Source organism: Tursiops truncatus, chromosome 3, assembly GCF_011762595.2.
Source record: "Tursiops truncatus isolate mTurTru1 chromosome 3, mTurTru1.mat.Y, whole genome shotgun sequence".
Taxonomy (NCBI): Eukaryota; Metazoa; Chordata; class Mammalia; order Artiodactyla; family Delphinidae; genus Tursiops; species Tursiops truncatus.
In genome coordinates this window covers 117,729,402-117,747,030 of record NC_047036.1, presented here as the reverse complement: position 1 = coordinate 117,747,030, position 17,629 = coordinate 117,729,402, and the positions used below count along the sequence as shown (strand labels likewise).

The window sequence follows — 17,629 nt, the reverse complement described above, 5'->3', positions numbered from 1 at the left end:
CTGACAGTAAAATATATAATGGGGAATTTTATATGCAAATGTTAGTACCTAATTTTTGAAGTGTTTATAAACTGCAAGTTTGGTGAAATGCCACACTACCATTATTGGGATCCATCTGTACAATTACCTGATTACAAGGAATGTCTCGATTTGGCATTCTGTGCTAGCTCAAATTCACTCAAAGTATTTGAATTGAGTATTTAACTCAATAGCATGGTGGAGTAGGAGATGCAGGCATTGGGTCCCAGATTGGGATCTGCGGTGCAGACTTGGGCAATGGAGGTGCCAGGAGGGTTGTTCTCATCCACGTGGACCACTTAGGAGGACTGATGGAAAACTGGAGCATTGTTGTTGACATCGCCACTGTGCTGTGTGATGCTTCTGCTGCAGGAGAGTGGTGCCTTACTTCTGTCGGCAGCTGTGATGGTAACATTGCACTCCAGGATTTGCTCCCACTCTAGGGCCCCATCTGTTACAAGCTTGTAGTAATTATTGGTGAAAGATTCAATTCTAAAAAGTGTATTTTCTTGTACCAGACATTTGACCTCCCTGTTTTCTCCGGAATCTGGATCCTGTGTTTTAAACAGAGCAGTTACTATCTGAGGTGCAGAATCTGCAGGAATTATTATGAAAATAGAAGTAAAAATAATCTCTGGGGGGAATTCCCTGGCAGTCTAGTGGTTAGGACCCCGCGCTTTTACTGCCAAGGTCGAGGGTTCAATCCCTGGTCGGGGAACTAAGATCCTGCAAGCCGCCAGTCGCGGCCAAAAAAATAAAACCTCCAGTACTTTGTCATCATCATCTAGAATTTTGATCTCAACTACACTGGGAAACCAATCCCCCCCACACACCCCCATTCCTTCCTTCCAAAACTATGGAATACTTTTTAATCTCTTCATATTCCGATGTACTTAAGGTTTTCATTTCTCCTCTACCATGATCAAGGCCAAACTGGATATGGGTACTCTGGGCTGCGAAGACATTCTTGATCTCCACTTTGATGCCCTTGTCCAGGTCAGTGGCCCTCAGCCTCATCATGGAGGTGCCTAAGGGCATGTCTTCTTGAAGGTTGACCCTGTATACATTCTGGCTGAAATCGGAGGTTGAGGGGTTGTAGTTGGCATCGACCACCAGGGTCGGGATCCGAGTGGCTCTGTTTCTGGTGCTCCTCTCCATCTAATGCTGTCAGGACTAAGTGATGCGACCTCTGCTTTTCCCAGTCTAGTGGCTTCTCTAACACAAGTTCAATCTATTTGTTTCCACTGTTGGTCTATTTTACTTGGAAGACAAATATACAGTTGCTGTTAGGGTGATAACTTTGTAAAGGAATTGCTTCCATCATCAGGATCTTTTGCAGGTACTATTGCAAACCTTGCTCCAGGCTGGATCAACTCACATATTTAACTCAATAGCACTCCTGCTGAACTGGGGAGTATTATCGTTTACATCTTGACTATCTATATTAACGTGAAAAACATTTAAAGGATTCTCAACTACCATTTATAAACGTATGATACGAAGTATAGTATGTCGGCATATCTGCTCCAGGTCCATCCTGTTACTCACGAATAAATCCCCACTTTCTTCACTTGGAGTGAGGTATTCTTTTTCCACATTAACTTGCAGCTTCTGAGCCCATTAAGTCCTGGACACCTAGCCCCAGATCTCTGGCAAGGTGCGATTAGGAAAGTCACCCCGTGGAAATATTATGGGATCTCCTTGTTTACCTCTGTTTCTACATGGGCTGATAGCACTGCTCTGCGTCCCTACTCTAGAACTGCAACCTGAAGAAATTAGAGGTCAAGGTTCTGAAGAATTGAGAGCAAAGAGAAAGATGTTTCTCACTGGAATTTGCAAGTTGAGAAGCAGTAGTACAGTTTTATTCAGGCAATTAAATATTCTTCGAAGTTTATATTCTCAATGACTCCAGCATATGAAATCAAAGCAATGACTTCTTTTGATTTCTTCTAGACATTTAAGAGTATTTTTAGATTGAGTCTCTCTTTTTATTTTTATTTTTTGGTGGGGGAAAAGGCTTTACTTTTTTCATATACACAGTCTCAGGATGAACTATTGGTTGGATCTTCAGCTATAAATATATAGAAAGCTTCTAGCAGGTTTCACAACATAGAAATCTTATGGATTGTGGCACCTATTTTAAAAATTTGATAAATCTTCAGTTCCTTATCTTTAGATAGATAGATCAGAGAGTTGGCTCTTATTAGGAGTTTGATGTAGAGGGAAAGCACATGTAAAATGGATTTGCACTATGATTCTTCCCCAAGAGATTACTTTCTAATCATTGAATTCAAGCCTTTTTTTGAGTATTTAGAAGGTATACAAACCACTGTGTGCAATTCTTCAGAGACTTAAAGATGAACTAAGAAATTATGCTTGTCCTCAATGATTATTAAACATAGTAGATCTTTTTATGGCTTCTCTCAGAGAAATTGTGGAGGTACTGATTTCTTTCTACATATAGATAAACTATTTTATCTCCTCTATGGTCCATCTGATGGCAATTTCATCACATTTTCCTGAACTAGAGCTCTTCCAATTTGGTATCCAGAAAACGTATCCTCTATCAAAGAGTTTTTTCAATTATCTTTGCCATTGGCTATCTTTTCCTATCAGTGTTTTAAAAATGTGTCCTAAAGAGTGTGCTCTGTTATTGATTACTTTTCATTAGGTATGGTTTCCTAAAAATGAACTCCAAGTGTAACATTAGAGAATAAATCTGTCTCTTTCCTAATATATACAGTCATTAGTTTGATCAACATCCCGTCACAACTATGTGTTTGCTTAAAATTTTTAAAAATAGCTTTATTGAGGTATAATAGATATACAAAGCGTGGCACATATTTAACGTGAAGGCGTTTACTTTCTTGAACTTGATACCTTGCATAAGGAAAAAGCAGATTTTTCACCAGAACTAATCAATTCATGATCACAGCTATACTCTGTTACATATAACTGAGAAAACTGTAATACAATCCACTCGTTTATCATTAGTCTTCTAATTCAGCTTAAAATAATCTATGGGTTGAGTAGTCTCAACAAGTTGTACAGACTCAGCAAGGATCCTAGGCCATTGCTGCTTCAAGGAGGGTATCTCTTATAGAATGGAAGTGGGGGAAGAATGATGATAGATTACATTCCAATTTTAGGTGCTATAAAATAGAGGAACTACAACTTTTAAGTTATAGCTGAATACTTTAACTAGATTAAGTGAATGCATACCCACCTTCCATATAACACAAAGGAAGACAAGAAAAGTCCTTGACATAATTTCATTACTGAAACCAGAGGAAATAAAATCCAAGCCCATTGTCCAATTACTCTAAAAAAACCAATCAACAAATAACCTAATTATCAACAAATATCCTAAAGCTAAGATTGATATTTTGTGCAGCCATTAACTTAAATTCTCATGTGGCCAAAACCAAATAACTCCAGCTTTCAGATTTTGGTGATCCATTTTCCATTTAAATCATCCTAGCAATTCTATTGGAGTAAATTGGTCCTTAAATAATAAGTTACACAGGACCCTTGTTTAAGTTAAACTATCATTCAGAGAGAGAAAAATTAACATTCATAAAATTGTCTCATCAAAAACAATCTTCCCCCTATCTTTCATGACCCCAAACAGGGCCTTCTCAATCAAGAACGTGCCTAAGCACTTAAGATTTTTACAGTAGCTTTCATAAAATTGTTAGAACAGTTTTACTTCCACTCACAGGTCATCCCATTGTATTGTCTGGAGGAGTACACAAATCATTATGTTAAGTGTATGATATTTCCCAACAGAATGTTAAGTGTACTGATATTGAAAGCAGGACTCCTTTTTCTATCAACAATGTTAAAAAAAAAAAAGGACTACTGTTAATTAAGTACATATAATGAACCAGACGGTTTATATGTTATCACTAGGCTTCACCACAATCTTTCAAATTACATATTACAATCCCTATTTTGCTGAAGCTGAAAGCAATTGAATAACGTCAAAGGTCACACAGGAGTTACCTCGTTACATAGCTGCTGTTTCTCTGTCACACTACATCTTGGAATACTGATATTAGGTAATCCCCAGAGCACATACATTTGTTCATTCATTCACTCAGCAACTATTTAATGAAGCCAATTTAGCTCATACTGGAAGCATAATTGAGATCACTGATACCTGAGATACAGCCTAAGGGTCATCACTATTCATTGCCCTAGCTCTTAATGATTTGTCCCTAAATCAAGTTACATGAACAAAGTCAGCGTAATTGGACTGTGCTAGTTTAGCTTCCCAAATAATTTCTATTGTGTGTTACGTCTTTCATTTTGAATCAACCACCACAAGAAAACTGGCCACGTGATAAACATTTTGATAGCTTTTACAAAACAACAGAAGTTACATTTCTGTTTTCCTTGGTATTATTTAGAAAGCTCTACTTATTAAATTCCATTTGGAACTTAATGTCAATATGAAATTTGCCATTTTAGATATGCTCAAAAACTTCCTTCAAGGGGGAAAGGTAAGCTGGAATGAAGTGAGAGAGTGGCATGGACGTATATATACTACCAAAAGTAAAATAGATAGTTAGTGGGAAGCAGCCGCATAGCACAGGGAGATCAGCTCGGTGCTTTGTGGCAACCTAGAGGGGTGGGATAGGGAGGGTGGGAGGGAGACGCAAGAGGGAGGAGATATGGGGATATATGTATATGTATAGCTGATTCACTTTATTATAAAGCAGAAACTAACAGACCATTGTAAAGTGATTATACTCCAATAAAGATGTGTAAAAAAAAAACTTCCTTAAAAAAATAAGGCAAATAGATCCACTTTATATCTCCTTTTTTTTTTTTAATTTCCTTTTTTTGTCTTGGCTGTCAAGAAGCATAAAGTGACATGTGAATTTCAGTAGCAGTAACTGCCTCATTTTAGGGCAACTTGATTATCTTTCATTCTCCAAATCGTTTTCAATCTCTTTTATAAGTCTTGGTTTTAATTACCTATTGTATTTTTGAAAACAGATAGGCAACAAGTCAGGAGAAAATAACTAGGATGTTATGATTTCCTTCCCCTTTATAGAATTCACCAAAAGAGGGCTTCCCTGATGGCGCAGTGGTTGAGAATCTGCCTGCCAATGCAGGGGACACGGGTCTGGGAAGATTCCACATGCCGCGGAGCAACTAGGCCCGTGCGTCACAACTACTGAGCCAGCGCTCTAGAGCCCATGAGCCACAACTACTGAGCCTGCGCCTCTGGAGCCTGTGCCCCGCAACAAGAGAGGCCGTGACAGTGAAAGGCCCACGCACCGTGATGAAGAGTGGCCCCAGCTTTCTGCAACTAGAGAAAGCCCTCACACAGAAACGAAGACCCAACACAGCCAAAACCATAATAATAAATTAATTAATTAATTTTTTTAAAATCCTTTAAAAAAAAAAAAGAATTCACCAAAAGAAACCAGGCTTCTCACAGGTTACAGCAACGCTTTCCCAAGAATAATATATTTTAGCATTTGATTTCTGTTCAACATTCTACAATAAGCGTAAGGTTCTCAGGAAACAGAATCTGTGCATTTTCGAGAAAATTGTCCGTGTGTGAGAATTATGGGAAATTTTAAATAAGAAGAGAGAATTACTACAAATTTACCACGATATCAAAAATGTGCTCAAAACACAATCTGTTAACTCTGAATATTCCACAGAGTCACCATAACATCGTCAGTGTGGATAATGGGCAAAAGAAATATCTAAACTGGAAACACATATAGACTTGTATTCCTGAACTCTGTAATGGGGATGAAAAATGAACAATCTCTTCAGTTTTTCCTCATGACAACACTTACGCTGTGCATATTTCAGTGAGAACGTTTTAAATGCATAAGAAATAAACTCACGATATTTGGAATTTCATGAATGATGTGAAACCATGAAATAACTTAGGACACTGAGAAAGTATAATGTATGCATCCCTAATAACCAGAATTATTGCACTTGAAAAGAAACTAAATGCAATTTATGAATTTGTTAGGCAATTTCATGTGTAGTCAGAAGCCGCTCTATTTATAATAGTTTATTTAAAATATCATTTATATACTTTTGATTGAATTAGATTTATCCCCTCTAGAAGAATCTGTGTTCTTAAGAGATAAGTTGGCATCAGACGTTCAACATAAACCTGCTGGACGGCCGATGGGAAATAAAAACAGCGATCAAAAGCAAGAAGAACTGTACAGTTGGTAAATTAAATTAGAAAAATTATATAGAGTATTAAAAAGTACTGTATAAAATTTTATATATAACATACACAAATATTTTTTAAATTATTATAAATAGACGTGAGGAAAAGCCTGAAGGAAGTCGGCCCGGTTGTCAATGGTGCCTGCAATGTTTATAAAAATTTCTTGCTGTCTGTTTTATAAATTCCGAATATATACTAATTACCTGTAATAAGAGATATCTTGCTCAAAGCCCAGAGGAGAATGTTTGATATGCACTCACCTGAATTAATGCATGATTATCTTTAGAAAACACAGAATCGCCCGAGAGCAAGACAGGCTCGCTTTTCTCACAGCTCTCCTGGCTGATGAGCGTGTCCACGTAGTTGGGCTGCGGGAAGATCACGTGACTCCCCCGCGAGTCCGCTGTGAGCGAGACCTCGTGGGAATAGGTCTGCAGGAAAGCCCGCACCCCGTCCACGCCCACAAACTGAGACGTGGGCACACCCGCTAACCCGCCTCCTGAAGCCTTGAGCAGGCGCGACGTGTGCCAGCGCCTCAGCCTGAGCGCCAGCAGCACAATGACAAAGGCGAGGAAGACACAGGAGACGGCAGCCACCGCCACCACCAGGTACAGCGTGAGGTCCGAACTGTCGGGGCTGACGGGAGACTCAAGGCTGCCTAGATCAGCCAGGACGTCGGGGATGCTGTCCGCTACTGCCACTGTGAGCGTGACCGTGGCCGAGAGAGGGGGCTGCCCGTGGTCCTGGACCGCCACCACCAGGCTCTGCTTGAGTGTGTCACTGTACAGCAGGGCCCTCGCTGTGCGCACCTCGCCCGTGTGCAGACCCACCGCGAAGAGCCCCGGCTCGCTGGCCTTGAGGAGGCGGTAGGACAGCCAGGCGTTCTGGCCTGAGTCTCTGTCCACAGCCACCACCTTGGTCACCAGGTAGCCGGGCTCTGCGGAGCGGGGTGCCAGCTCCACGCCCATGGAGCCATCGGTGGGTACGGCGGGGAAGAGGATCTCTGGCGAGTTGTCGTTCTGGTCCATCACGAACAGGCTCAGCGACACGTTGCTGCTGAGTGGAGGGTCCCCGCTGTCATGTGCCATCACTTGTAGCTGCAAGTCTCGGAATTGCTCATAGTCGAAGGAACGCAACGCATACAGGACGCCAGTGTCTGAGTTTATGGAGACGTAGGAGGACAGGGGAGCTCCCTGGAGGCTGTCCTCCGCCAGGGAGTAAGTGACCTGGGCATTCTCTCCATAGTCGGGGTCATGGGCGGTCACAGAGACGATGGACGCTCCTCTGGGGTTGTTTTCTAGGATATATGCGGAGTAGGAGGCATGAGAGAAGGCGGGCGGATTGTCGTTGGTGTCTGCCACGTTCAGGGTGATGTGAGTTTCCGTGGACAGGGGCGGACTTCCTCGGTCAGTGGCAGTCACCGTGATGTTGTAGCTAGGAACCAGTTCTCGGTCTAGGAGTGTGTCTGTTACTAAACTATAATAATTTCCATAAGCCTTTTCTAATTTAAAGGGCAGATTCCCTGGGATGAAACAAATCACTTGTCCATTTTCCCCAGAGTCTTGATCGTTTACATTTAGAAGGGCAATTAACGTCCCTCTGGGAGAGTTTTCCAGAATGGAGCTGGAGAGAGAGGTGACTACTACTTCAGGGGCGTTATCATTCACGTCCAAAACTGTGATGAGGACTTTGGCTCGTGCAGAATATCCTGCGTTATCCATTGCTTGCACTTCCATCTCGTAGAATCCTGATTCCTCGTGGTTCAACTCCCCTATTGTTGAAATTGTTCCTAAATTACAATCTAGCTTGAAAAGTTGGGCCGCTTTGTTGTCCACATACCGGAAGGAATACATCACTTCCGCGTTGGCTCCTTCGTCAGGGTCGGTGGCGTTTACCAGAAGCAGCTCAGTGCCCACGGCCACATTCTCCGGAACGCTCACACGGTACTCGGACTGAGCAAACGCTGGTGCGTTGTCGTTCACATCAACGACCATCACACGGATGCGCGCGGTGCCAGTGCGGACTGGATAGCCCGCGTCGGAAGCCGTGAGAACCAGGTGGTGAACGGCCTTTTCCTCGCGGTCCAGGGCGCGCTCCAGCACCAATTCCGGATATTTATTACCATCCGCTCCGCTTTGCACGTCCAGGGAGAAGTGAGTATTACTACTGAGCTCATAGCTCTGGAGTGAATTCTTCCCTATATCCGGATCCCAAGCGTGGGGAAGGGGGAACCGCATCCCAGTGGCTGCATTTTCACTCATTTTTATTTCTAATTCACCTTCCTGGAAATACGGGGCATTATCATTAATGTCCCTCACTTCTACCACTACCCCGTATATTTTCACTTTATCCTCCATCAGAATCTCCAGATTTAGTTGACACTTGATGGCCCCCATACAGAGCTCCTCCCGGTCTATCCTGCCGGCAGTGACCAAGCTGCCGCTTCGCGGATTCAGAGCAAAAAGTTGTGTCCTACCTCTGGAGACGATGCGGACTCCGCGCTCCTCCAGTTCCCAGGGCTCCAACCCCAGATCCTTGGCGATGTTCCCCACCCTAGAGCCTTTCTCCAGCTCCTCAGGAACCGAATAGTGGATTTGGGTGCATCCAGTTTCCCACTGAACCCCCAGGAGAACTCCCAGCAGGACCAGCTTTTTGCAGTCCTGGTGCAGTCGCGCAGGAATCATTGTCACTTTCCTTGAGGATTATTTCCAATTCTTCCCTTGATCACCGAAGTCCGGATCAGCGCATCCGTCCTTAAAATCCGACAGTTGGGGGACCCGAGCTCTTCCAATCAGTTTCCTCACAGCCCCGGAGATGGTTAGTTTCTATCCGTGCTTTGTGCTTCAACGCGAGTGCCCGGCTAGCAGGATCTCTGCTTTTCTCTCCCTGATTGGTGAACAGCGGCGCTCAGAGTCCTAACCAATTACTGCACAATCTTGAACTCCAGGAAAGGATTTTGGTTTTCAGACCTTAAATAGCTCCACCTACTGTTCTCCAAATAGGGATGGAAGTGGAACCAACCAAAACTACAGTATCCATTTTACTTGGAATTTCAGTGAGCTTCTTTTTATTGCCCTAGAGTTTTCATACAGAGTCACTTTCTTGAGATTATTTTCTGTACCTGTAGGCGTATTCTGATTTTTCCAATGAGCTTTTACATGAATTTGAAGTTTCTATACACAGTAAATTTAACTGTATATTTTAGTGCACCTGCTTTGATATCACCCCCACCACACATACACACCTATTATGGGAATCTCCTTAGGAGTTTAATGTTTTGAGAAATTATATAATAGAATAAGTTAAAAATTCTCACCCAGCTAAAATCTGTGGCAAAATTTTTTGGTAGATTCTTAAATTTGCCCTAATGGAAGAACTACTTTAACATGTGGTTGACATTTAACATTTTAAAATCAAATTTTCACAATAATATGGAAACCTAAAAATAAGAAACTTGATTGTACACATTACCAGAATCACACCTCGCAGGAAATCAAGTGAAGAAGACACAGTAACATTTTTAGAACAAAATGGAAGCATTCCAACTAGCATTTGCTTGAAATAAGGGTAGTACTCTACTAATATATTTCAAAAGAATATTTAGTTATCTTTGATAAAGGAGGCAGGAATATACAGTGGAGAAAGGACAGCCTCTTCAATAAATGGTGCTGGGAAAAATGGATAGGTACATGTAAAAGTATGAGATTAGATCACTCCCTAACACCATACACAAAAATAAGCTCAAAATGGATTAAAGACCTAAATGTAAGACCAGACACTATCAAACTCTTAGAGGAAAACATAGGCAGAACACTCTATGACATAAATCACAGCAAGATCCTTTTTGACCCACCTCCTAGAGAAATGGAAATAAAAACAAAAATAAACAAATGGGACCTAATGAAATTTCAAAGCTTTTACACAGCAAAGGAAACCATAAACAAGAACAAAAGACGACCCTCAGAATGGGAGAAAATATATGCAAATGAAGCAACTGACAAAGGATTAATCTCCAAAATTTATAAGCAGCTCATGCAGCTCAACAACAAAAAAACAAACAACCCAATCCAAAAATGGGCAGAAGACCTAAATAGACATTTCTCCAAAGAAGATATACAGACTGCCAACAAACACATGAAAGAATGCTCAATATCATTAATCATTAGAGAAATGCAAATCAAAACTACAATGAGATATCATCTCACACCAGTCAGAATGGCCATCATCAAAAAATCTAGAAACAATAAATGCTGGACAGGGTGTGGAGAAAAGGGAACACTCTTGCACTGTTGGTGGGAATGTAAATTTATACAGCCACTGTGGAGAACAGTATGGAGGTTCCTTAAAAAACTACAAATAGAACTACCGTATGACTCAGCAATCCCACTACTGGGCATATACCCTGAGAAAACCGTAATTCAAAAAGAGTCATGTACCAAAATGTTCATTGCAGCTCTATTTACAATAGCCTGGAGATGGAAACAACCTAAGTGTCCATCATCGGATGAATGGATAAAGAAGATGTGGCACATATATACAATGGAATATTACCAGCCATAAAAAGAAACGAAATTGAGCTATTTGTAATGAGGTGGATAGACCTAGAGTCTGTCATACAGAGTGAAGTAAGTCAGAAAGAGAAAGACAAATACCGTATGCTAACACATATATATGGAATTTAAGAAAAAAAATGTCATGAAGAACCTAGGGGTAAGACAGGAATAAAGACACAGACCTACTAGAGAATGGACTTGAGGATATGGGGAGGGGGAAGGGTAAGCTGTGACAAAGCAAGAGAGAGGCATGGACATATATACACTACCAAACATAAGGTAGATAGCTAGTGGGAAGCAGCCGCATAGCACAGGGAGATCAGCTCAGTGCTTTGTGACCACCTAGAGGGGTGGGATAGGAAGGGTGGGAGGGAGGGAGACACAAGAGGGAAGAGATATGGGAACATATGTGTGTGTATAACTGATTTGCTTTGTTATAAAGCATAAACTAACACACCATTGTAAAGCAATTATACTCCAATAAAGATGTAAAAAAATAAATAAATAAATAAATAATTTAAAAAGAATATTCAGGATCAATACCCTGTAATAAACCATGATGGAAAAGAATATGAAAAAGAATATACATATATATATATATATGGTATATGAATGACTTTGCTATACACCAGAAACTAACATAACATTGTAACTCAGCTATACTTCAATTTAAAAAAAAAAGAGAGAGAGAGATTGTTTAGGAAAAATAGAACCCAAAGAATATTATAAGCTTACCTTTTTCTGGGAAACAAACCTAATTCCAGTTACTGAGATCACTGGTAATACACTGGAAGCCCATCAGAATACAGGAAAAAATCCTCACTATTGTGCTTTCATGTGTGTAAATATTTAGATTCTGAGGATAAACATGTTTGGCAGGTATACCATAAAATAATATCTTTAACACTGGGATGAAATCTACAGGTAGCTCTGAGGAAAGGTAGGGCACAAAACTGATCTATTCAATGGCACTCAGAGAATCCCTAGCAAATTGTACCTAGAGTAAAGAAAAGCCTTAAGAAAAGCCTTATATGCCAAGATATTGATGTTCTGAATAAGAGAAACGCCCACAGGAAAAAAATATTATGCTTCCATTAAAATATTTGAATGGCAGCGGCATCATAATACCCACTTCTCACAGTAAGAGATTTTGTTTGTGGATAAAGAATAACTCATGAAATTGTCAAAATATTTAAAAAACTTGAGGGTTAATAATGGAGTAACTGACCCACTGAGAAAGGGACAGAAAAGACTGAGAGAGGGCAAACAAAACTGAAGTGATAGTAGATATAATCTGTTTAAGATTTTCTTTCCTAAATATTGGTTTAAAAAATAAACCAAACCCATATGCAGATGAAAGGCATTCATTGACACGTAAATGGAAGCAACAGAGCTAGAGTTTAACTTGTTATTCTCCTCAGTGACACTACTAAAAGAGCTTCATTAGAAAGATCTTGCGGGGGCACCATTTCTGGGGTCATGGTGAGAAAACTGAACCTTGTTTTCTGAGAATCGACAACGTAACAGATTGTAGGAATAAGGCAAGGTTCCCTTGTTGTAGTTCGGAGAAACCCCTGGACCAGTCTTAGAACAGAGATCAGGCTGAAAGCAGCACCAGGTGGCCAGGCTAGAGGAGCGTCGCAGGCGCAGAGCAATGGCCAGAATCACCACGAGGAGGAAGAGCACCAAGATCAAGGCCAAGGTCACCACCAGGTAAAACTGCAGCTCAGCCTGGGGGTCAGTGGGCTCAGAGTGGTCACTGAGGTCCGGCAGCGCCTCCTGCAGACTGTCCGCGAAAACCAGGAGCAGCGTGGCGGTGGCCGAGAGGGGCGGCTGTCCCCCATCGCGCACAGCAACCAGCAGGCGCTGGTGGGCCGCGTCCCTGTCGCCCAGGGCCCGCGCAGTGCGCACCTCGCCCGTGTGCAGCCCCACGCTGAAGAGTCCGGGCTCGCTGGCCAGCAGCACGTGGTAGGACAGCCAGGCGTTGTGTCCAGAGTCGGCGTCCACCGCCACCACCTTGGTGACCAGGTGGCCGGGCTGCGCGGCGCGCGGCGCCGTGTCGAAGAGCGCCGAGCCATCGGGCCCCAGCGCCGCGTACAGCACCCTGGGCGCGTTGTCGTTGCGGTCGCCCACCAGCACGCGCAGGCTCACGTTGGCGCTGAGTGCGGGCGAGCCGTGGTCGCGGGCCTGCAGCGTCAGCTCGAAGGCGCGCAGCTGCTCGTGGTCGAAGGCGCGCTGCGCGAACACCACACCAATCTGTGCGCTCACGGACACGTAGGACGACAGCGCGCGCGGCTCCAGGTCGCTGGCCAGGATGGAATAGGAGACGTGGCCGTTGGGCCCCAGGTCGGGGTCGGAGGCGCTGACTTGCGCGATGGAGGCTCCAGGCAGGTTGTTCTCGGCCACGTGGATCACGTAGGAGGCCTGGTGGAAAACCGGAGTGCTGTCATTAACGTCGCTGATGTGTAGAGTGACACTTGCGCTGGAGGAGAGTAGCTGCTTGCCCCTGTCGGTGTCTGCGATGGTGACTGTGTACTCTGGGGTCTGCTCCCGTCCAGGACCCCATCTGCCACAAGCTTGTAGTAATTATTGGTGGAAAATTCAATTCTAAAAGGAGCTCTCTCTTTTATGAGACATGTGACCTCCCCGTTTTCTCCCGAATCTTTATCATGTGTTTCGGACAAAGCAATCACTGTTCCCGGTTCTGCAACCTTGGTTATGGAACTAGACACCGAAGTGAAAACCACCTCTGGGCCACTGTCGTTCTCATCTAAAATGTTCAGTATAATTTTACACTTGGTGGCTATGCTTCCACTGTCCTGGCCTCTATGCTTATAGTATAACTGCTACTGCTTTCAAAGTCTATAGGGTCTTTGGATTTAATTTCTCCTCTTTGATGATCTAGCACAGACATATTTGCAATATCTCATAGTGTTTTGAAGGAGTAGGTGATCTCTGCACTGATGCCTTCATCCTGGTCAGTGGCCTTCACCTTTAGCACAAAGGTGCCTGGGGGCGAGTTCTCACGCAGGCTAACTTTGTACACATCCTGACTGAACACTGGGGGGTTATCGTTGTCATCAGTGACCTTGATCCTGATTTGAGTTTGCCAGTTCAAACCGGATCACCCCCGTCCACTGCTGTCAGGACCAGGAGGTGAGAGCTCTGTTGTCCCTGGTTCAAAGGCTTCTCCAACACTAATTCTGGGGAATTCTTGCCTTCAGTCTTACCCTCAACCATCAGAGAGAAATGCTCACTATAGCTGAGTTGGTAACTCTGCAGAGAGTTAAGCCCTATATCTGCATCTATAGTTGATTCCAGGCCAAACTGAGTTCCTGGAATTGCAAGTTCATTGATTTGTAAAACAATGCTATTTTGGGGAAAATGAGGTGGATTGTCATTTATATCTTCTATCATCACGTTTACGTGAGAAACATTTAGAGGATTCTCTGCTACAATTTCTAAAGGCACGACACACAGAGGGTTTTGGGGGGCAGGGTGACTCCCAATCTATTCTGTCACTCACAAGTACTTTCCCATTCTCCATGTTTACAGTAAAGTATTGTTTCTCTGCACTAACTCTGAGGTTGCGAGTCAATAAATCCCGTACATGCAGCCCCAGGTCCTCAGCGAGATTCCACACCACAAAGCCTCTGTCCATTTCTTCTGGAATAGAATAGCGGATCTGTTCGCAGAGCGCCCCGCATAACAAAGGCATCAAGAAAGGGAAGATTACTTGCCACCGCTGGGTACCGCTCCTCTGCTTCCCCTTATTTCCCATCCTTCTGTGCATTGCTGCAGGCTCCAACGTTAAGAAAAGATGATTTATAAATTTCGTTTAAAATACCCACATCGACTACATAGAAAACTCAATGCTCCCAGTTTGAACACATCCCAATCTGTATTCTGGAATCAGATTTGCCAAGTAGAGAGCCTGAGTCCAGGCTACTCTCCTTTCCGACTTGCTTCTGTGACTACACAAGAAATCACTGGGGTAGATACTGGACGCTAGCTCTTGCAGCGCATTGGCCAACAGCGGCCCTTGGACTCTATTTAGAAAACTGCAGTCAGAAGCCTTGTAAATAATTGGATTTGGTATTCCAACAGATATGTTGAACTGATGTATATAGGGAATGAGGCAGTTTAGGAGTCTTGGATAGGTCTGTTTTCCAGTGTTTACTACCAAAGAGGGTTCCTTAGAGACGGGATCCTATAGAAGAGCCGTTAAACTAGTAATGAGAAAAGTCTGTCATTTTCTCATTAGAGGCAAGGCACATATTGGAAGAACAAGGCAAAGTCTCCTCTCCAGATTTAGAACAAAGACCACGTGGAAAAAGAGCCCCACCATGTGGTATGAGGAAATTTTGACAGCCATGAAATGACACCCAGTATTATCTTCAATCTGATATGTGTATGATTTTCCTCCTCCTTTCATCAGAGGAAACTGGAGGAGAGATCAAAGCTGTATAGGTTTTACTCAGGATAAGGATAGCCAATACCATAAAGTCTTCTTGTTACTTATAAAAGAGATTTATGAAAAGGATTATGAAGTGTTTTACACTTTCATCATAAAGAGAATATAAAAGCATACCCTAGTAGGTTACTATAGGAATTTAATGACACGAAATGGGAGGGTTTTATTTTTATCCTTTTATTTAACTGTACCATACGTTGCCTCTCAACAGAACTTTATCACTACCGCTAATCAAAACAACCTTCTTAATCTCAAGTGTCAAAACCAACATTTCCTTTTTATTCTCTAAGATCTTGGTTGCCAACTCCTAACAAGTTCAGACTATGTTAAAAAAAAATATGAAACAACCTCCCTCTTCCAGCAAACACCTCATATTCTTTTTATTCATCTAATTTCAGTTCAAGTAAAAGGCCTTAAATCTTTTTTCTCAGTTTGGAATCCCATAAGCATAAATTCTATCCCTAGATGCTCAAAACACTAACATTTTTCTTGATTTCAAGACAAATTTCGGCATCTGTTGCAGGACTTCCCTTTCCTACAGTTGAAATTCTTTTTGTCCAAACATTAGATACTCAATTTTTAGTTAACTATAGTAAGGTCAATTCTGAAATGAGAAGGGATATCTTGAAAGGGAACATGAACATGCAAGTAATTTGCACCAAATATCTAGAAGTGGTGTGAGAGTGCTGAGCTGAATTGACTGTGGAGATGATTCCTGAGATCAATACCCCAGATAAGTTTCCTTCCCCCCTTGACTTTCCTAAACATTGCTGCAGATAACACATTATTAGGTAACTATCAGGGCTTCAATAACAAGTTGGTTCTGAATATAAGAATCGAGTATACTTATATTTAAAAAATGAGTTTACATGAAACTAACACAATATTGTAAATCAACTATACTTCAATTTTTAAAATGAGTTTACACACAGGTTTAGAGAATAGATTTGTGGTTGCAAAGGGGAAGAAGGGGTGGAGGAGGAAAGGACTGGTATTTTGGGATTAGCAGATGCAAACTATTATATGGATGGATAGATAAACAACAAGGCCCTGCCGTATAGCACAGGGAACTATATTCAACATCCTGTGATAAACCATAACAGGGAAAAATATGAAAAAGAATATATATATATGTATAACAGAATCACTTTTCTGTGCAGCAGAAATTAATACAACACGGTAAGTCAACTACAATAAAATTTTAAAAAATGAGTTTACAAAGGAAATGACAAAAGGAATCCAAGACTCCTAAGCATAGTGAAAACAAACAAAAGTTTCCAGAGGAATACCAGCTCAATCAGTCTCACGGGTTCTAAGTATATTCACAAACTGTTCCCATACAAACAAATCTGAAAAATGGAAGCATGTCTAGCAGATTTGAAAATAACTTTTTGAGAAGGACTGGATCAAAATTAAAAGCTATTTCTGTAGGAGAATTTACTACATTAAAAAAAAAAAAAAACACCCCGCAACGGGAGAGGCTACAGCAGTGAGAGGCCCATGTTCCTCAAAAAAAAAAAACAAAAAAAAAAAACCTTCAACAATACACAGACACTAAAGTACAAGTAAAAGAATAAAAGGAAAGAACACCAGTTCTACAATTCAACTATTTCTTCAGAACAATCTAATGACTTCACTGTAGAAGTAGAAAAGATGTCTAGAATTTAAGACGAAAAAGTGTGCTCTATATTTCCTCTCCCAAGAGACCCTCATATCTAAAAGGCAGTCAGTAGGTCTTGTTTTGGTGGGGTAAATAAATGAGACAAAATTGAAATAATCAACAGGATCTAAATGTATTACCAGCCACCAAAAATCAAAACAGAATTGTTTTGTGCTCAGAGAGAAGCGTACGTGTGTAAAAGTGTATATGTGTGAATGTGTGTGTATATGTATTATAGATAAAGAGCTAGAGTAAGTATGCTATTGAATCAACAGGCTCAAATATGAACATTAGAAGTAAAACAAATAATGGTAGAATATAATTATAGATCAATGGAGGCAACATGAAGTCGAATTGATGTTTATGAATCATTAATTTGAATAATAACCAGTCTACATTGATAGTCAGACACTGGTGATAGAAAAATATTACTAAAATTCAACTTACAACAAAGCAAGCCATGATAACTGAACTGGACCTTTGAATTAAAACAAAGAAACAAACAAAAGAAGCTGACAGGACCAAAAAAAAAGCCTTTCACAAAACCTGTCTGAAAATTGATGAAAGGTAAATTACAGAAACTCACGTTTTGCTTTAAATATATAAGAACATATGCCCCACCCCAAACAGATTTTATAACAGGCTCGGAAAAAAGTAACTTAGAAGACCTGTGCAGAGATATCAACAATTGGGAGGCAGGAAATAAA

At 41.6% G+C, this 17,629-nt stretch overlaps 1 protein-coding gene and 1 pseudogene across 15 annotated transcripts in view; both read right to left on the bottom strand.

The window, feature by feature from the left end:
* Positions 1–17,629, bottom strand: part of LOC101336507 (protocadherin gamma-C4) — a 171,868-nt gene that overhangs the window by 70,689 nt on the left and 83,550 nt on the right. Inside the window, exon 1 of one of the 15 annotated variants that reach the window (XM_033853315.2) lies at positions 6,496–9,530. The exons of the other annotated variants lie outside the window; for them this stretch is intronic. Within the exon in view, the coding sequence (XP_033709206.1) occupies positions 6,496–8,919 (2,424 nt within the window). The 5' untranslated portion in view covers positions 8,920–9,530. Of the gene's footprint in view, positions 1–6,495; positions 9,531–17,629 lie in introns of those variants that run through there. 15 annotated transcript variants of the gene reach the window in all.
* LOC109548185 (protocadherin gamma-B2-like) lies at positions 11,166–17,627 on the bottom strand (annotated as a pseudogene).